The 15653-nt window shown below is 37.1% G+C and overlaps 1 protein-coding gene across 1 annotated transcript in view; it reads right to left on the bottom strand.

Annotated features, from left to right (window-relative positions):
- The window catches only part of LOC139941440 (protein FAM219A-like), a 52283-nt gene extending 36711 nt beyond the window's left edge, over window positions 1-15572 (bottom strand). The window contains exons 1-2 of the mRNA XM_071937934.1: window positions 15437-15572; window positions 13975-14089 (exon numbers count right to left, since the gene is read on the bottom strand). Coding sequence (XP_071794035.1) covers window positions 13975-14089; window positions 15437-15493 — 172 coding nt within the window. The 5' untranslated portion in view covers window positions 15494-15572. The remainder of the gene's footprint in view (window positions 1-13974; window positions 14090-15436) is intronic.
- Between the last annotated feature and the right edge of the window lie 81 nt (window positions 15573-15653).

Below are 15653 nucleotides of genomic sequence, written 5' to 3'. Positions count from 1 at the left end.
ATAAATGTAATATAATGAATGTCTGCTTTAACATCACAGTGGCCTCTTGCACATAATTTTGATTTTTGCAATTTTAACCGAACCAGAGCTCCCTCAAGGCGCGTACTAACTCATGCATGAAACTTATTCCGTTAATAACCCCAACAAAAAGATGAATAACACCTCAGCTTTTTAAAATGAAACTATGGCACCAGATTGAAACAGCGTTTCATTGACAATTTTGTTCTTCTTCGGTAGTCTGTTTCCTGTGTTTCTAAGTATCAGGTGCTTGTTAATATCACGTTACGGAGTCCCTTTCACTCTCACTTGGGGAGTCAAATTTCAATAAAGAGAAGCCAACTCAATAAACGATTGCATCGGGGACGAGGCACGGCCCATGGCTACCCATAATGCCTTTGTGACGGAGAGAGCGATGCCGACAGGGAAGACTAAGCAATTAAAAAGAAAATTCCAACGTCAGTGAAGTGGTTTTAACAATGAAGTAAGAAAATCAAAAAAGGAAAGAAAGGCAGGTTGGATTGAGTCGCGACACGAACCATGACTTAAATGTCAATTGGACTTTTTTTTGACGAGCACCACGTTAATAATCTAAAACTATTTGAGGTCTACTCCTGGACATTTACTGTAAATGGTTGTTGGGTCCCAATTATTTACGCCTACTGCTGATACTTTTTATGATCTCTGTCATGAGGCAGAAGCATTGATCAAATTGGATGACCAATTAAACTAACCTGGGAACGAGTTTTAACTGTTTATACAATATATTTTGGGTTTTGAATGTATACAGTCTATTTCATGAAGCTACAGTGGTGGTGAAGCTTTTACTGACCAGTGTCCTCTGTACTATCTTAAATCTATATAAATTTAAAAATTATTAGTTTGAGATTCAGTTCAAATTCTTCAAGAAACTATATACCACCTCTATTTTTTATTATTATTACTTTTTTTCTTAAAAAAGAGAACTACATCAAACCTTATGGTTCCCCAAAAAAGTGAATACTGAATGCTGTTAGCTTTCAACTGCAGTGAACAATTTTGACTAGCACTTTTGCATATTTTGCTATAAAAATAGTTTTGTGCATGCTGAATGCGAAAATTATAAGTAACCAAATGATGATTTGGGGTAGCAACTTATATAATTTGTGAACTATTTTGCTATTCTATACAAGGGAAATCGTTCACTGCACTTTAACCCAAACGATAGCTACAAGAACTTGGGTATACATGTAGGCTTACTTTGGATCATGGGTAAAATACATTACTCAGTAAAAACACTTTTCTTAAACAAATTGCGTGAAACCTCTATCCCATGACTCGATGTTACGGGTATAATAGCGTACAATTTAATATTCCCTTTAGCTAAACACAACACACCATAACTGCAATTAAACTACACTAGGGGTTTCCTGATCAGAGTAGAGTGTATTGCCCTGTACTAAGGGGAAATAACCTACAGGTCTCAGCCAATCAATCACTGTCACACAGACTTGGACATTGCCCCATATTGAAGAAAAGGGGAAAGAAATTAACTCTGACAAGTTCAAGAAAACATCACAAACACTTGTTCTGGAACAGGTAGGTAGGAAATTAAGCTGTGTAGTTTAAAGATGGATGATTGATCGAGGCACGTAATGAATATTAACTTATTCAAACTTAGCCGAAGAGTTTTTACATGGACCTTTTAAGACATTTATGGAGTAACTTAAGTATTAACTTACATGAAAGATCCCACAGCCAGTCAAATTGAGGCTAGGGAATGGACAAACAGTTAACAGACACATTCAAGCACTTAAGATGTAATTGGCTTTTCAGTGCAAATAAAAAGGATACAAACACACTAGTGTATTGCACTTTTAATCTATTTTGATGGCACATAAAATAATGCCATAATCCCTGAAAGTGTTTATCGTCCTTGGTGTTTGAATAATTTGCAATCTAGCATAGATTTTGTATAGTGTATGCACTGATTCATGGCTTACCATCGACTTGCACGCAATAATTTATAGTGACAATCGTACGTGCTACTACTTAGAATGCAAAGAATGTACACATACTGTAGTAAGTACGTGCATGTTGCAAGTTTTATGAAGTTGAGCTCCATGAACAAAATTAATACTCTGAGTAACCTGGTTTATTGAATAAACTTACTGTTCAGTAATTATTGTCTCCCACCTCGTAAAAAAATTCAAAATGAGAAAGCACACCAATAAACATACGCACTGTCAAACTGAGAACGATTGAACACAGCGCCCTCGTTTGAAAGTTATGCATATCTTACACTTAAATTTAGTTAATAACTTTAGCATTTAAGGAAAAATACATTCAGTTCCAGAAAGTAAAAATTCAATTTGAGATAACAATTATTTGAAATAACCTTTTCAAGTGATTTCTTTAACTCAAACCAGGTGGAATGTACGTTTTGTTACCATACCAACCAAGTTAAATTGTCCAAAAACCTTCCTATAGCAATCGCGGTGCAGAATGCCCTCTTTAAAAAACCCAAATCGGCGTTAACACGCTCAAAAATTAGCTGTTTAAAAATGTATAAAGTCACTCTCCAAGTTCCTGTATGAAAATGAGTCCCTGAAAGCCCTTTTCCCCCCTTATGCAACTAATGTACAGGTGAAGAAGACACTAAAGCTAATGCATGTCCTTAAGCAGAGCTTGTGTCTCTAGTACAGACAAGTCATCCCATCTAAGACGCATACATCTCTTCCTCTTCCCACATCCATTTTTCATGGGCTGTATTTTTGCCTTGCAGCAATAAATCCCAGACGTCAACCAAGGAATGAGGAGGCCTTATTGATTTTTCCTCGTCTTCTTTGAGTACCTACATCTGCAGTCTTACGTCCTGTATGGAAGACGAGAACATACAAATCAAGGGGTGATGTTTCCCCCACTCCCGCCTCCCCGACGAACCTTTTCTTAAGATGACAACAAACTCAAAGTAGGTTGCCACTTCCAATCGTTGGAGATGAATAGATAGAATCATCGACAAGTAAGAAAATCGACGGTAGATGTTGCAACCCCTCGATTTCTACTCTCGAGTTGACATCTTAAGCCCGGATTTTCGCTACTTGTAAGAAATTAAAGGTTAAACCAATTGAGGCCTCAACCTTATATTGATGTTAGAAGACTTTTGTACACAGTCTTGTTTTGCAGGAGAGGCTGGGTAAGGAGCGATGCCGCCAGGTATTGAATCTTTCAGCTAATACTCATTCTGACGAATAACATGATTGAGATAATAGTGAATTTATGCAGATTGTCCGGTCACGCATGGTTTGTCACGATGAAACTTTTTAGTGAGTAAGGTTTAATTCAAAGTTAATCAACTTGGGTAGTGTATTACTCATGATGCAGAGTGATGACGCATTGTATTAAATAAAGTGCAGAGACAAGTGCCTATTTCATAATTCTATCAAAGTTTCTGACACATGAATAAATGAAACTGTTAATGGTTAAGTTAAAAGTGTGTGGCAAAGATGTTGTGATAATAGACAGTCAGTATTTCACCATGCAATCACGTAGAGTTTTATGCTTTTTAGCATTCATCTAGGCCTAAATAAACAATTTTTTTTGTAAAGCACCCATTCACAATTAACAACACTTTAAGGTTTTAAACATGTATATTTGAACATCAAAACATGCTTCTAGCGTCTGACCCTAAAAGCAAAATACGCAACCATGTACAGCAAGTAGGCAGTACTATTTCAAATACTCCCAAAGTGTTTGTAAACAATCAGAGATGTTTTTCCACTGCCGTTCTTCGGCTCTAGCTGACGCACTTCCCTGCCAGCAGTGGAAATATTTCATAATAAATTAGCGATCGTGAGAGTGGAATTACACGTCTGCAAGACAAGATCTAATTGTTTTGATCGGTGCGAAACGCGGCCATCAGTCGACCGACAGTCTGCGAGTGTCAAAACAACCCTTATCCTTCCATGACATCACAGACGGGAAAGGAGTAAACGAAAACACAACGCAAGACGAAAGGAGCATCCTTTAAACATTATGATACCCATTTCTCATCTGCTCCATGTACCCTGAGGCGAGCAAGATGGGAAGACAGAGGGGGGGGGGGGGGGGGGGAGTCATAATGTATTGATTTCTAAGATTAGGAATGAACGTCACCATCAGAGATCCACCAACACACAGGACGAGAAAATTACATTTGGACGAAAGCTGAAGGTACAACACTGACATTGTGTTCCGTATATTTTATACGTGAGGACTCACACATTTAACTGGTTTTGAGATTCAGTCGTGAAACAAATCTTGTGTATCAATGTCAGAAACTTAACGAAACTAGGCTAAACACTAACTCTTTCGTGGGAGGGAGTTCAATAACGGGAGGAAATCAGGTCGTTTTTACTATATCACTGAATGAAGATTCCTGAATGTGTTAAATTTAGAACCACATTTCACTTCTACTGTCTGCTTTCTAAATTTCATCTGTGCGTCTTCCCTAAGCTCCATCCCTAAGTCAGTAAATACATCCAAAACGGTTTCAAACCGTGCATTGTTGCATTGTTTGTATATTATTTTATAATTTTATTCAAATGCAAGTGTACCCTCAACTAAGCAAAATAATTATCTTGGTAAGTTCTTCAAGAAGAAAACATTTGAGATGAAAATAACTCAGGGGAGATGAATGTGAGAATTTATATTCCTCTTAAAACAGTCTAGATTGTAGGATGGAGGGAACACATGCACCAGGCAAGGAGCTCATACATGTAAGAGATGCAGTAAATGTATGTGGACTGTACATTTAATATGAATAACTGAATACATCTGTAAATGTGTTAAATTGTACTGTCTGTATCCTAAAGTTCATCAATTATTGGTAGAATTTATTTAAAACCATTTTGTTAGTGTTGACCATCCTGTACTTTTAACAGGGTTGGGGGGGAATATCCATTTAAAATTTTTCATTTAATTCCCCATGAGGTTAAGGGTTGGGTAAAGATGTCAACTTGAAACTCATTGGATATAGTTGCGCCCCCCCCCCACCCCTACGTACGTCATAAGTTGCCTGAGAGAATCTCACAGCTTACTCAAGACTAATTCCTCGTCATCCATCAAGGAGAAAACAGACTTCTGAATGTCCAGGTAATTACCTCTGAGACTGCAACCCTGATGCTCAGCTTGGTTGAAGCTTCTGGATTGAGTGGAAACGCAAACTCAAAGCTAGAGCGTTGTGATTATATATTATTATTACACTATAAGAGGATTGAAAGAGGCTGATGTGGAAGGGAATTCTGACTGAGTTAAGTTGCTCATTATTGCGTGATTTAATTAGGGTACGCTGTTCGGTTTGTTATAGTCAAGGGATAGAATAAGCATCAAGGTGAAATACATTAAGGGTCGGTGAACCAATCAAAATGTAAATCTGGGTGGAGTGAGAATCTCCACAGGTTTGTCCTTAAAGGTAGGATTACAGATTGGAAAAAACCCTGACCTTAAATACCATAACATCTATAATTGCTGTGAACGCATGGGTTGTTTCGAGGCCTGCTTTAACCAAAGAATGAACCCAAACAAATGGACAACAAAGTTGCCCTTTTCCACACAAAAAATCTTCCATCAAGAACTTAACAATCCTTCCACTAAGAACCTTTTATAATGTCTCATTTCAGGCCTGGAATTTTATCTTTAAACATGTTGAAAGGGCAAGGCCATTTTCATTTTGCAAAGGGCACTTCCATTAGAAAATCAAAGTCAATGGGGGAACTTCTGAAGGGGCACCAAGGCCAAAACCAGGGGCAACAGAGACCATGGTCTCCAAGGCCTTCGTGTAATTCCAGGCCTGAAAAGGTGTGAACGGAAATATCTATTAAGCTTCAATTCTCAACGACGGGATGAGAAGACGACCATCGGTAATCATGATCATCATCGTCATCAATCTTTTTCCGGCCTTGGCGTTGAGACTTTTGAGACCACTTGGAGCCTGGGTATAATAACCGTGCCTACAGAAGCCGGTAACGGATCAATCAAAGAAAGAAAAAACAAAGGAATGTAATTTCACAATGAGGACCGATTCCTGAGGGTACTATCAAAGGTTAGACTTAAAGTCTCATTTCGATCTTGATTTCACACAATTACCGCAAGGCTTCTCCAGACCAATTTATTCCTTTCAATGATTTTAAAGAATGACGTGTGAATTAGACAAGAATGGAAAAATGTTTTATTGGCCTCACATTTCAAGGATAGTGTGGAGTATTTCATGTAAGAATGTTAAAGGAATGTTAAAAAATTAAGTGCCAATTAAAGAGTAAAGCAGAAAATGTCAAATCTTAATGTGGAATCCATTCATGTTATGGTGACGATTGAATAAGTCTGCCTTATAATGGTCAGAGTTGGGGTGAGGTTTTGTGAATGACACTTAAATGACGTCCCTCATTAGCAACTGCCTCCTCAAGATAGTGAGATGAACTAGGTTAATGAACGTGTTGTTGATCGGAGACAACTTGTCTGATGGGGTTTCGAAAGACTACAAGTATATTTACACCAAAGTAGTAAGTTCCTAAAATAAACTGCTACCTTAAAGAGTCAATCTTCAATAGATGACCTTCATCAAATTTCATAACACACCTTCTAAAGCAAATGATCAAATGGTGTGTAATATAAATAATAATAGTTACAACATTTAACGAGCGCTTAAACACATATGTTTCTAAGCGCTATAACCAGGCTCATCAGATTGACAACACAGATGGGTTTTAAGGAACTATTTAAGTATCCAATGAAGGTGCTGCTTGAATGTGGGTGGGTAGCTTGCTCCAAGTATTAGAGGTACATGTATGACCCCAAAAAGCATGATCGTCATAGCATGTCATTGTGCGGGATACCAGTGAAATGGTGTTTTGGCTGATAGCCTTATTCCGATAAGCATAAATTTTGTTGTTCTAGCTTTTGTAAGCAGCTGTACAATGTATGTAACTGGAACCGGGTTGGCTTCCAGAAATACACTGAATATAAGATCAAGTATCAACAACTTTTATTACAAGTTTGTAGTTTTTGGCATTATTACACTGTCAACAATATTATTGCCTCAAACCACCTTCTTATGGATGCAATTTAGACCAAATTCCTAAGAGAAAAGCAGACTAAACCAATAGACCTAATCCGTTGTTTTGTAACAGTAGAATGGTAACCGTATCCGCTGGTGGGTCATTTTGCTCCATGACCACTGCCCTTCGCCCGGATCATGTGTCCATCGCTCACACTATCCCTGGATCCTCACACTACCATCTTTACACATCTCTATCTCAATCTAATGTAATATAATGTGTGACACGCAGGCAGCCACGACTCACACCGACCCTACTCTCCACTATTTCTTAGTCATTTCCATTAAAGATTCATGCTTGAAGACGCCTGGCCATTTCACAGCCAGGATCCGCGGGGAGCGAGTATCAATTACAGCGCCTTCAGATCACTCAAGCGGAGGGCTCTCGTTCCAGGCTTCCCCAAACTTGGCACTCGCTTGTAATTAGATGGTCCCATGCGGGTACCAGCTTATGGTGAGGGTCAAATGATTCTCTGTTACAACTCCAGGCGAACCCTTCTAGCCATTTCCGAACTTCAAACTGAAAATGTGACCAACTAAGATGTCATCCTTTAAAGGGAAACTTAAGTTTGCTGAGGACTTCGTTTGATGTCGTCTCCAAAACCATCACTTGGGAAATTTTGCATTTATGCAACTACCTGACTACAGAACACAAAGAAGGGGCGTACAAGCAAATCTGATCCAATAGTATCCAAGACAAAGTTCTAACTTTCACATCATGACTCTAGTGATCAACTTGAAAGAGCATTCTGGAGGACCATGAATCATTAACAGTGGATGATCAGAGCATACTGATCGAAACGTCGAGTTGAAACCAACGGTTCTTTTCACAACCACTCCAACTCATTTAGAGATTATCATTACATTGTGTTACCGCAAACCTTACTATATTTTCTTTTTCACCATACAAAGTTTCAAATCCTACTTTGTGGATATTTTATCAAATAAAACTCCTAGTGCAGAGTCACATTGGTGCAGATTGAGAAACAGTGTTTGAATTGCATTAAGAAACAAGTCCTTACCATTAGCAGTTTGACATTGACCGCAGTGTGGAACTCCGTCGTGTGAAATCATTAATTGAATTTCAACTGGAAAGGGGCATTCGGCATCCATTAAATATTTTAATTTTTTTCACTTCACTGTTCATCATAAAATAAAATGCACAGTAATAAATTGAGTGGTATCATCAATAGAGCCAAAGAGCCAGCCGATAGGTGATATTTCGTGGAGGCAACAGAAGCAATTGCTCCTATGCTCCTTGTTACTGCCTTGGTGCCCTTTGAACTGATCCACTAAAAGGCATGGGTCCTAACACACAGGAGTTCTTATCAGAATTATTCTAGGTAATATTGACAGAATTTATTAAGACCAGAATGTTTTACTGCAATCAGTCAAACGATCAGATAGTAAGTATTGTTTATTAATTGATTTATATTAGCTTTGATTCTGTTTAAATTCTTTATGGACTGCTCGATTGATTTTCAGCCCAGTAAACCAAATGTGTACTATGATAAGCAGGAACCCTAAATTTATTCACATGCAAGCATTGAACAACCACTCAGTGTTTTAATCCTTTAGAGATCATTTGTTTCTACACATAATCATCATCTTGCGCCCCCACATGCCAATTGTTTTTTATATTTTTGACTAATTTTTTTCTCAGGAAGAATGTCAGAAAAAAACAATAGAAGAAACATTGTGTTTTTAAAGGCAGTGGACACTATTGGTAATTGTCAAAGACCAGTCTTCTCACTTGGTGTATCTTAACGTGCATAAAATAACAAACCTGTGAAAATTTGAGCTCAATCGGTCATCGAAGTTGCGAGATAATAATGAAAGAAAAGTAACCCTTGTCACACGAAGTTGTGTGCGTTTAGATGGTTGATTTCGAGACCTCAAGTTCTAAATCTGAGGTCTCGAAATCAAATTCATGGAAAGTTACTTCTTTCTCAAAAACTATGGCACTTCAGAGGGAGTCGTTTCTCACAATGTTTTATACCATCAACCTCTCCCCATTACTCAGCACCAAGAAAGGTTTTATGCTAATAATTATTTTGAGTAATTACCAATAGTGTCCACTGCCTTTAAAGTAGAAGCTATATCAACATGGGAATCAATTGGAATTTGTGGCAGGGCATGATCGTTACTTTTGACAGTTTGGTTGAGTGGAAGGTGGTCAAATCCTGCGACTGTTTCTAGCTCAGCAATGAGCATTTTGGTACAAGTGGCTTGTAGCAATGAGCATTTTGGTACAAGTGACTTGTAGCAATGAGCATTTTGGTACAAGTGGCTTGTGGCCACCACGGTCTCTTGTGTATAAAGAAGGTCAGTGCTGTACAACAATTTGAAATATTTCCATTAAAACAATTGTTTACCTCATCACTTGGACTTGAAATCAATTAATATTAGTCAATTTTAATAATATATATCAATTTTAATATTTGAAAATGAGGGTACCACATAATGGACCCTTCCCGTGAAATATGCTAATCACATTCACGCATGCATACAGACCCTGTTGGTTGGCAAACGCCATAGAGTTGTGCGCTAAGCAGACGCGCAATCGCGTGTCCGTCACGCACCCATTAGCCATGTACAAAACAGCGCGATGTTCCCTCATTTTGCCAACCAAAATGTTAGTGCGCAGGCGCTATGTGCAATTTACATATTTCATGGGAAGGGTCTATTATGGCACCTCTGATCTCTACCCCATCCAAGATGTACATCAAATACAATAACGTTTTCACAGAATTCACTCATGATCCAGGTCTTCAGTTTAAAGGAAGCCACTCCTTCCATTGAAATTGTTGGCCCTAAGAAATATTTATCGATCGCAATGTCTTCTTCTTTCTCTCGGTGAAAATTGCTTTGCCTCTGCAATTCCAGGTATGTGATGAATCAAATTATCTATGAATTGAGTTAAAACAAAATCAACTTCTAGACAGAAATTCTGCATAATGTACAGTACCTTGATTGCAATTAACACAAGGCAGACCCGATATATCTCATTTTCAATGGAGGCACCAGAGAAAATGAAATCCTTGATGCTCCTGAAACGTCTGCTAGTAATGTTAAATTCCCTGATGGAAGTGCTATGCCCTTTCATAAGGTAAAACTACCCAGCCCTTAAAAGACCAAAGTACCTGTCTAATCTGATTCAAGTACATCACATAACACTGCATCTGAAATAATTTATTTTTAAGTGAACAATGTGCTTTTAATGTGCAAGTAACAGAAGTGTTAGTATTTTTACCATGGTCGTGTATTAAATGTAGTGTTCGCACTGTTGGAAAGGATTGGTCGGGGCAGCGTTAGCTGATCATGGGTGGCTACACGGGGGTAGGAGGACTGGGTTTTGTTTCCCCCAGCCTGTTGGTGTTTTGATGTTCTTTAGTGACCGGTTTTGGCTGGTGCATTTTTTTTTTAGTGAGCGGGTCTTGTATTTTGTTGCTTTGTATTTCTAACTTAACTTATTTTGTAATTTTTAATAGTTTTGATATTAATTGTTTATACTTGTAATTGGCCAGTGGATGTCAAGTTTCTATGTTTTTTAACGTGGACAATAAATAAATCTATCTATCTATCTAGAAGGACCTTCCTGTCCTGATTGAGCATTTAACATAAATTACAAAAGGGCAGCAAAAAGGATTTAAACATGTCACACTATCAGTGTATTGAACCCGTACTATGTCTCTAACATCTTATTACTCTAGGCACTCTTATAAATAAAGTGCACATTATTTTTTATCTTACTTATTTCAATACCTGCCATGTTCATTTCACACAGCATCGACTACACCACATTGTATGTTCAGTGTTACTGAAAGCATGTAAGAACTGTCAATGTGTTAGGGGGCCTCGTTCTTTGTAATATCTACACACTGTGTAAATAGGGTTGACCTTCAGGCTTTAATTAATCTCAGCGGCGCAAAGACCATTCAGTAACACATGCAGTATTATATCAATTATTCTTTACAATCATTCTTTACAATCGTTTAGTGCAATTGTACACCACACAATATGGATTAAAATCATAGTGAAAAAATGATATGTTGTTGCACAAGGGTACTACAAGTACAAGTCTATTTTGGTTTAATGTCCCAACCCAAATGTTTAACTACTGCACCCCTGACCCTGCCCATGTACTGGGACAGCCCTATGGGTGATTATACTTGTAGGGCCTATTTTAGGTACAGATTTAAAGGGAAGGTACACTATTGGTAATTGTCAAAGACCAGTGTTCTAACTTGGTGTATCTCAACATGTGCATAAAATAACAAACCTGTGTAAATTTGAGCTCAATTGGAGTTGGGAGAAAATGATGAAAGAAAAAACACCCCTGTTGGACGAATTGTGTGCTTTCAGATAGGAATAAAAGACTTCTAGCTAGAAGTCTTTTTTTATTTTAGTGAAAAATTACCTCTATTTCAACATCTATGCTACTTCAGAGGGAGTCGTTCACAATGGTCACTACCGTCAGTTTTTAAGTTAATATTTGTTTTGAGTAATTACCAAACGTGTACCTTCCCTTTAACACAAGTTTGGGAAGCTATAAAATTTCTAACTTCGCTTCTTCAATTGAATATTGCATCAAGTAAAATTAACCAGGATTTTAGCCAGGATTTTGTAAAATAGTGTTGATATTTGCTGGAAATTTTGAAACAAATGGTTCACTTACAACACATTTCTAAATGACAGATAGATCAGGGTGTCGACATTTAAAACACCCAGACACTCCTCTGGCTAACACTAAGCTTATAACATCTGATCAGCACTCAAATTAAAATCCCTGTCGTTGAGTATCGGATGTCAGTAATATCATTACACAGTCGTAGCCAATGAACAATATCAGAGGAAAATTATTGATGTATTCAACATTTTTGCTTTGCAAAAGCCACAAATTGTGTGGGTGGCGAAATGAGATGGTGAATTGTGAGTTCCATACAAAGCTTGAGTTTCATACACGAGGGCATCTCAAGGTCACAATGCATTGCTGACAATGTAAATACTGTTCATGTACAAATCATTATTGAGTAGATGAGTCAAATTACTCCTGTAAATCATAGTTACACTGTACATCAGGGCTGAGTGTCATTGCTGACAAAAAAGGTCTGAAACTATGTTTCAAATTTAAGGAGTATTTTGAAATTATAATGTTGGTCATTTCCACCTTTTTTGTAACCCCTGCTCAGTACTGTAGAAGTAGATCTTAGTGCAGTGAGTTGTTTATAATTGTGTGAAAAACAGCTTGTTCTCTTCACTAGTCAGACTTAAAATGTCTGAATTCAGGAGTCAAAAGAGGGCATTCAGGGTGAGAGTCATCATTGCTGACAAAAAAGGTCTAAATTATGATCCAAAGGTTTGTTGAAATGAGAGCACAACTTGTGCAATTTTACATTTTAATATTTTATATGTTGCTGTACAATAGGATTGTAAATTTCATGTATTTGTATTACTTGACGAATAAACCATTCAATTCAATTCAATTCAATTCATTTCATTTCCACCTTTTGGTAGCCCCAGGAGTTATAGATTTCCCAGAGATTTTAACCACAGTGTCTCAGCACTACAGCAGTAGATCATAGTGTAGAGCACAGTGAGTTTATAATTGTGTGAAAAATAACGGTCTCTTCACCAGGTCGACTTAAAGCCATTGGACACTTTCGGTAAACAGTATTGTCCAAAGGCCCATACTTCGTGTATCACAACTTATACATAATACCTGTGAAAATTTAGGCTCAATTGGTCATCGGAGTCGGGAGAAAATAACGGGAAAACCTACCCTTGTTTCCACACGTTTCGTCGTGTCATGACATGTGTTTACTATAAATCCGTTTATTCTCATTGTCGAGAGTTTATAATTGTTTCAATGTTTTCTCAAAAAGTAAAGCAATTCATTGAATAATATTGAATAATATTTCAAGAGAAGTCTTTACCTTTACCTTCTATAAACCCTGTAAGTTATTTGTAAATTTGTGAACTTTTATTTTTGTTTCTGTTCCGAAAGTGTACACTGACTTTAAAATGTCCGAATTCAGATACATGAATAGTCTGAAGCATCCCTGACATGTACTTATGGTATAGTTTAACAGACAAGACATAAGATATATCTTACGATTCAAGTCTCATATGAAAGATGTGACTAATCCGTTTGAGGCAAGGGTACAGCAATATCATGTAACTAACACGCCTTCCTGAGGCTGGGCCGTACACTAAAAATATATACAACTAGCTTGAGATGAGGTTAGTAAGATTTTGCGTCAAATTACATTTATATATTTGCTCCCTTTATTTGGACAGAAAAAGAGATGAAATATGTTTCAGAATAGATGGGAAGGTTCAATCAATGAACGGAGAAAAACACTTAACATTGTAACATTTCCAATAATACAAGTTTTTCTACCAATAAAAACCCGATGCACCTTTTTCATAAATTAAACTGGTTGTTCTTTATAAAAGACCAATTCAAAACTAATTGTGTAAAAATGCAATTTTTTTAATTACATTTCTGTATAAAAAAAAGTAGTTTTTAATATTTTTATTTCACTTGCTTTTTTTTTAACTAATAAATTATTTATTGCTTTTTTTAAAACTAATAAATTATTTATGTTTGTCCTGCCTGAAATTATGCAAATTTGAACAACGAATCATAAAAAAATGGAAAAAATTCCCACAGCCTGATAAAATATTTCACTAATTCAAGAGAAAAGTTCTTCTTTCATTCAAGTAAGCTTCGATTGAGGAGAATGAAAAGTACGAGAATCAAATTAACATTTCCACTGCCCGGGCGGGAAGGGAAAAGGAAGGGGTGGGGGTAATATTATCCCTTGAGCCTCAGGATTGCTCCAATCTTCAAGAGCCCTAATCCTCCACCCTCATTCTCCCAAAAGACATCTTGAACTTACCCATTTTGATTTGTAGAGGAGATGGTCTCCTGTAGGTCTTCAGACCATTAGGGATTTTGTGTCCATTGATATCTCGCTCCAAGATTGCACCATTAGTTTGATTCTTTATATGAACCTGCAAGATAAAACAATTTGTCTGAGTGAAATGCAGCAAAAATTATGCTAAATACTTCAGAATTATAAAAGTTTCTTGAAAATGTGCAAAGTGGGTGTCCCTTACACTGTACACCATCACAATATTAAGAATTTCATTACCTTGTTGCAAAATAAAATTATATAAATTCCTTAAAAATTTTTGAAGTTGTATTAACAGGCTGCTTTTTGAAATACATCAGTTTTTATAAATCAGATGGCAACAATGTCATCACAAAAAATGACAATATACAATATTTTTTGACCCCCAAAATGTAGGTGTTCTTTGGTATAAATTATGCAAACTATTACTGGGCTGTCGTTTCGACCTACGTGTGTCCCATATGTTAAAAGCCTACAAACACAAGGTGGAACTATAAACAAAATACAGAAAGATTCTGCTAGCGCTGCTAGTGCTACACTAGGGTCAAAACATCAGCCTGTTGACTACTTTTTAAAATAATATTTCACTCTCACAAACTTGGCCTTACAGCTTGAGCAAGATAGTCTTTTCATTTTCTCAATTTGTTTTGGCATTTCACACACTAAAAAATCAAAGGGTGAGAATTCAGAGTCAAGTTCAATTTAGAAAAATTTACAATCTTGACAACTCATTCACTAAATATTTCAATAAATAATAATACAAATTTATCAAAGACCACCTACCACTGAACACGTGCAGACAGGGGAGCTGCGGATTTTGGAGTTTTTCATCAAGGCTTTAGCTTGTTCCGCAAACATTGTCAGAAATATGTGTACAAATTATTTCTGGAAACTGTCTTTAACTGATGCGCAATGACAAATGTCCGAAAACTTAAGATTTCCTGGCAATTATTATCATCAACGGTTTTTATGAAAACCTGTAATTTAAAAGTACTTAAACCTCAAAGCATAACTCTATTTTGAACAAAAAACCTCTGCTGACACTACGAAACAGATTTCTGTAGTAAACGCTGTCATCACACACACAGTCATCACTCGTCATCGGATCCCTCGTCATTTAATCTATTTTATAAAGAGCAATATATTGACATAAATCCCAAGCATCCGATCACGACAAGTTCAAGATGGACCTGCTGAGTTGACGTAACAAGACACTGTGACATCACCTTCCTCCATGGTGACATGAAGAACAGTGGCTTCAAGTTAAGATCATGAGATGGTATTTAGATCGACACGCATGTCATGGCCATTGGCAATGAATGAGCATGTTCAGAGACTGGCAGTGACTTAGCGCTGGCCGGGTGTTCAAATGTTGACATATCAACTCCGGACTCATGCCAAAAAAGTAATTGGTCAAACATTGTATTAGTTAAATAATTACACTAACCTTCACGTTGTCGTTTATACAAGTAGAATAACCACTGTCTGTTTCTTCCTCATCCATTTTCTTTCACAAAATATGGCATAAGGGGGCAATAAACATTGGTTCATCTCAGCTTTTTCGTGCCGTGTTCTGCCATCTGTTGTTGGATCTCCGGATTGTGAAATTTACAACCGCCCTCTATCGTCGAATTTTGTCCAGTTCAGTTCCGTGTTCAACGGCC

Source organism: Asterias amurensis, chromosome 9 (genome assembly GCF_032118995.1).
Source record: "Asterias amurensis chromosome 9, ASM3211899v1".
Lineage (NCBI taxonomy): Eukaryota > Metazoa > Echinodermata > Asteroidea > Forcipulatida > Asteriidae > Asterias > Asterias amurensis.
This window is presented reverse-complemented; position numbering and strand designations above follow the sequence as displayed.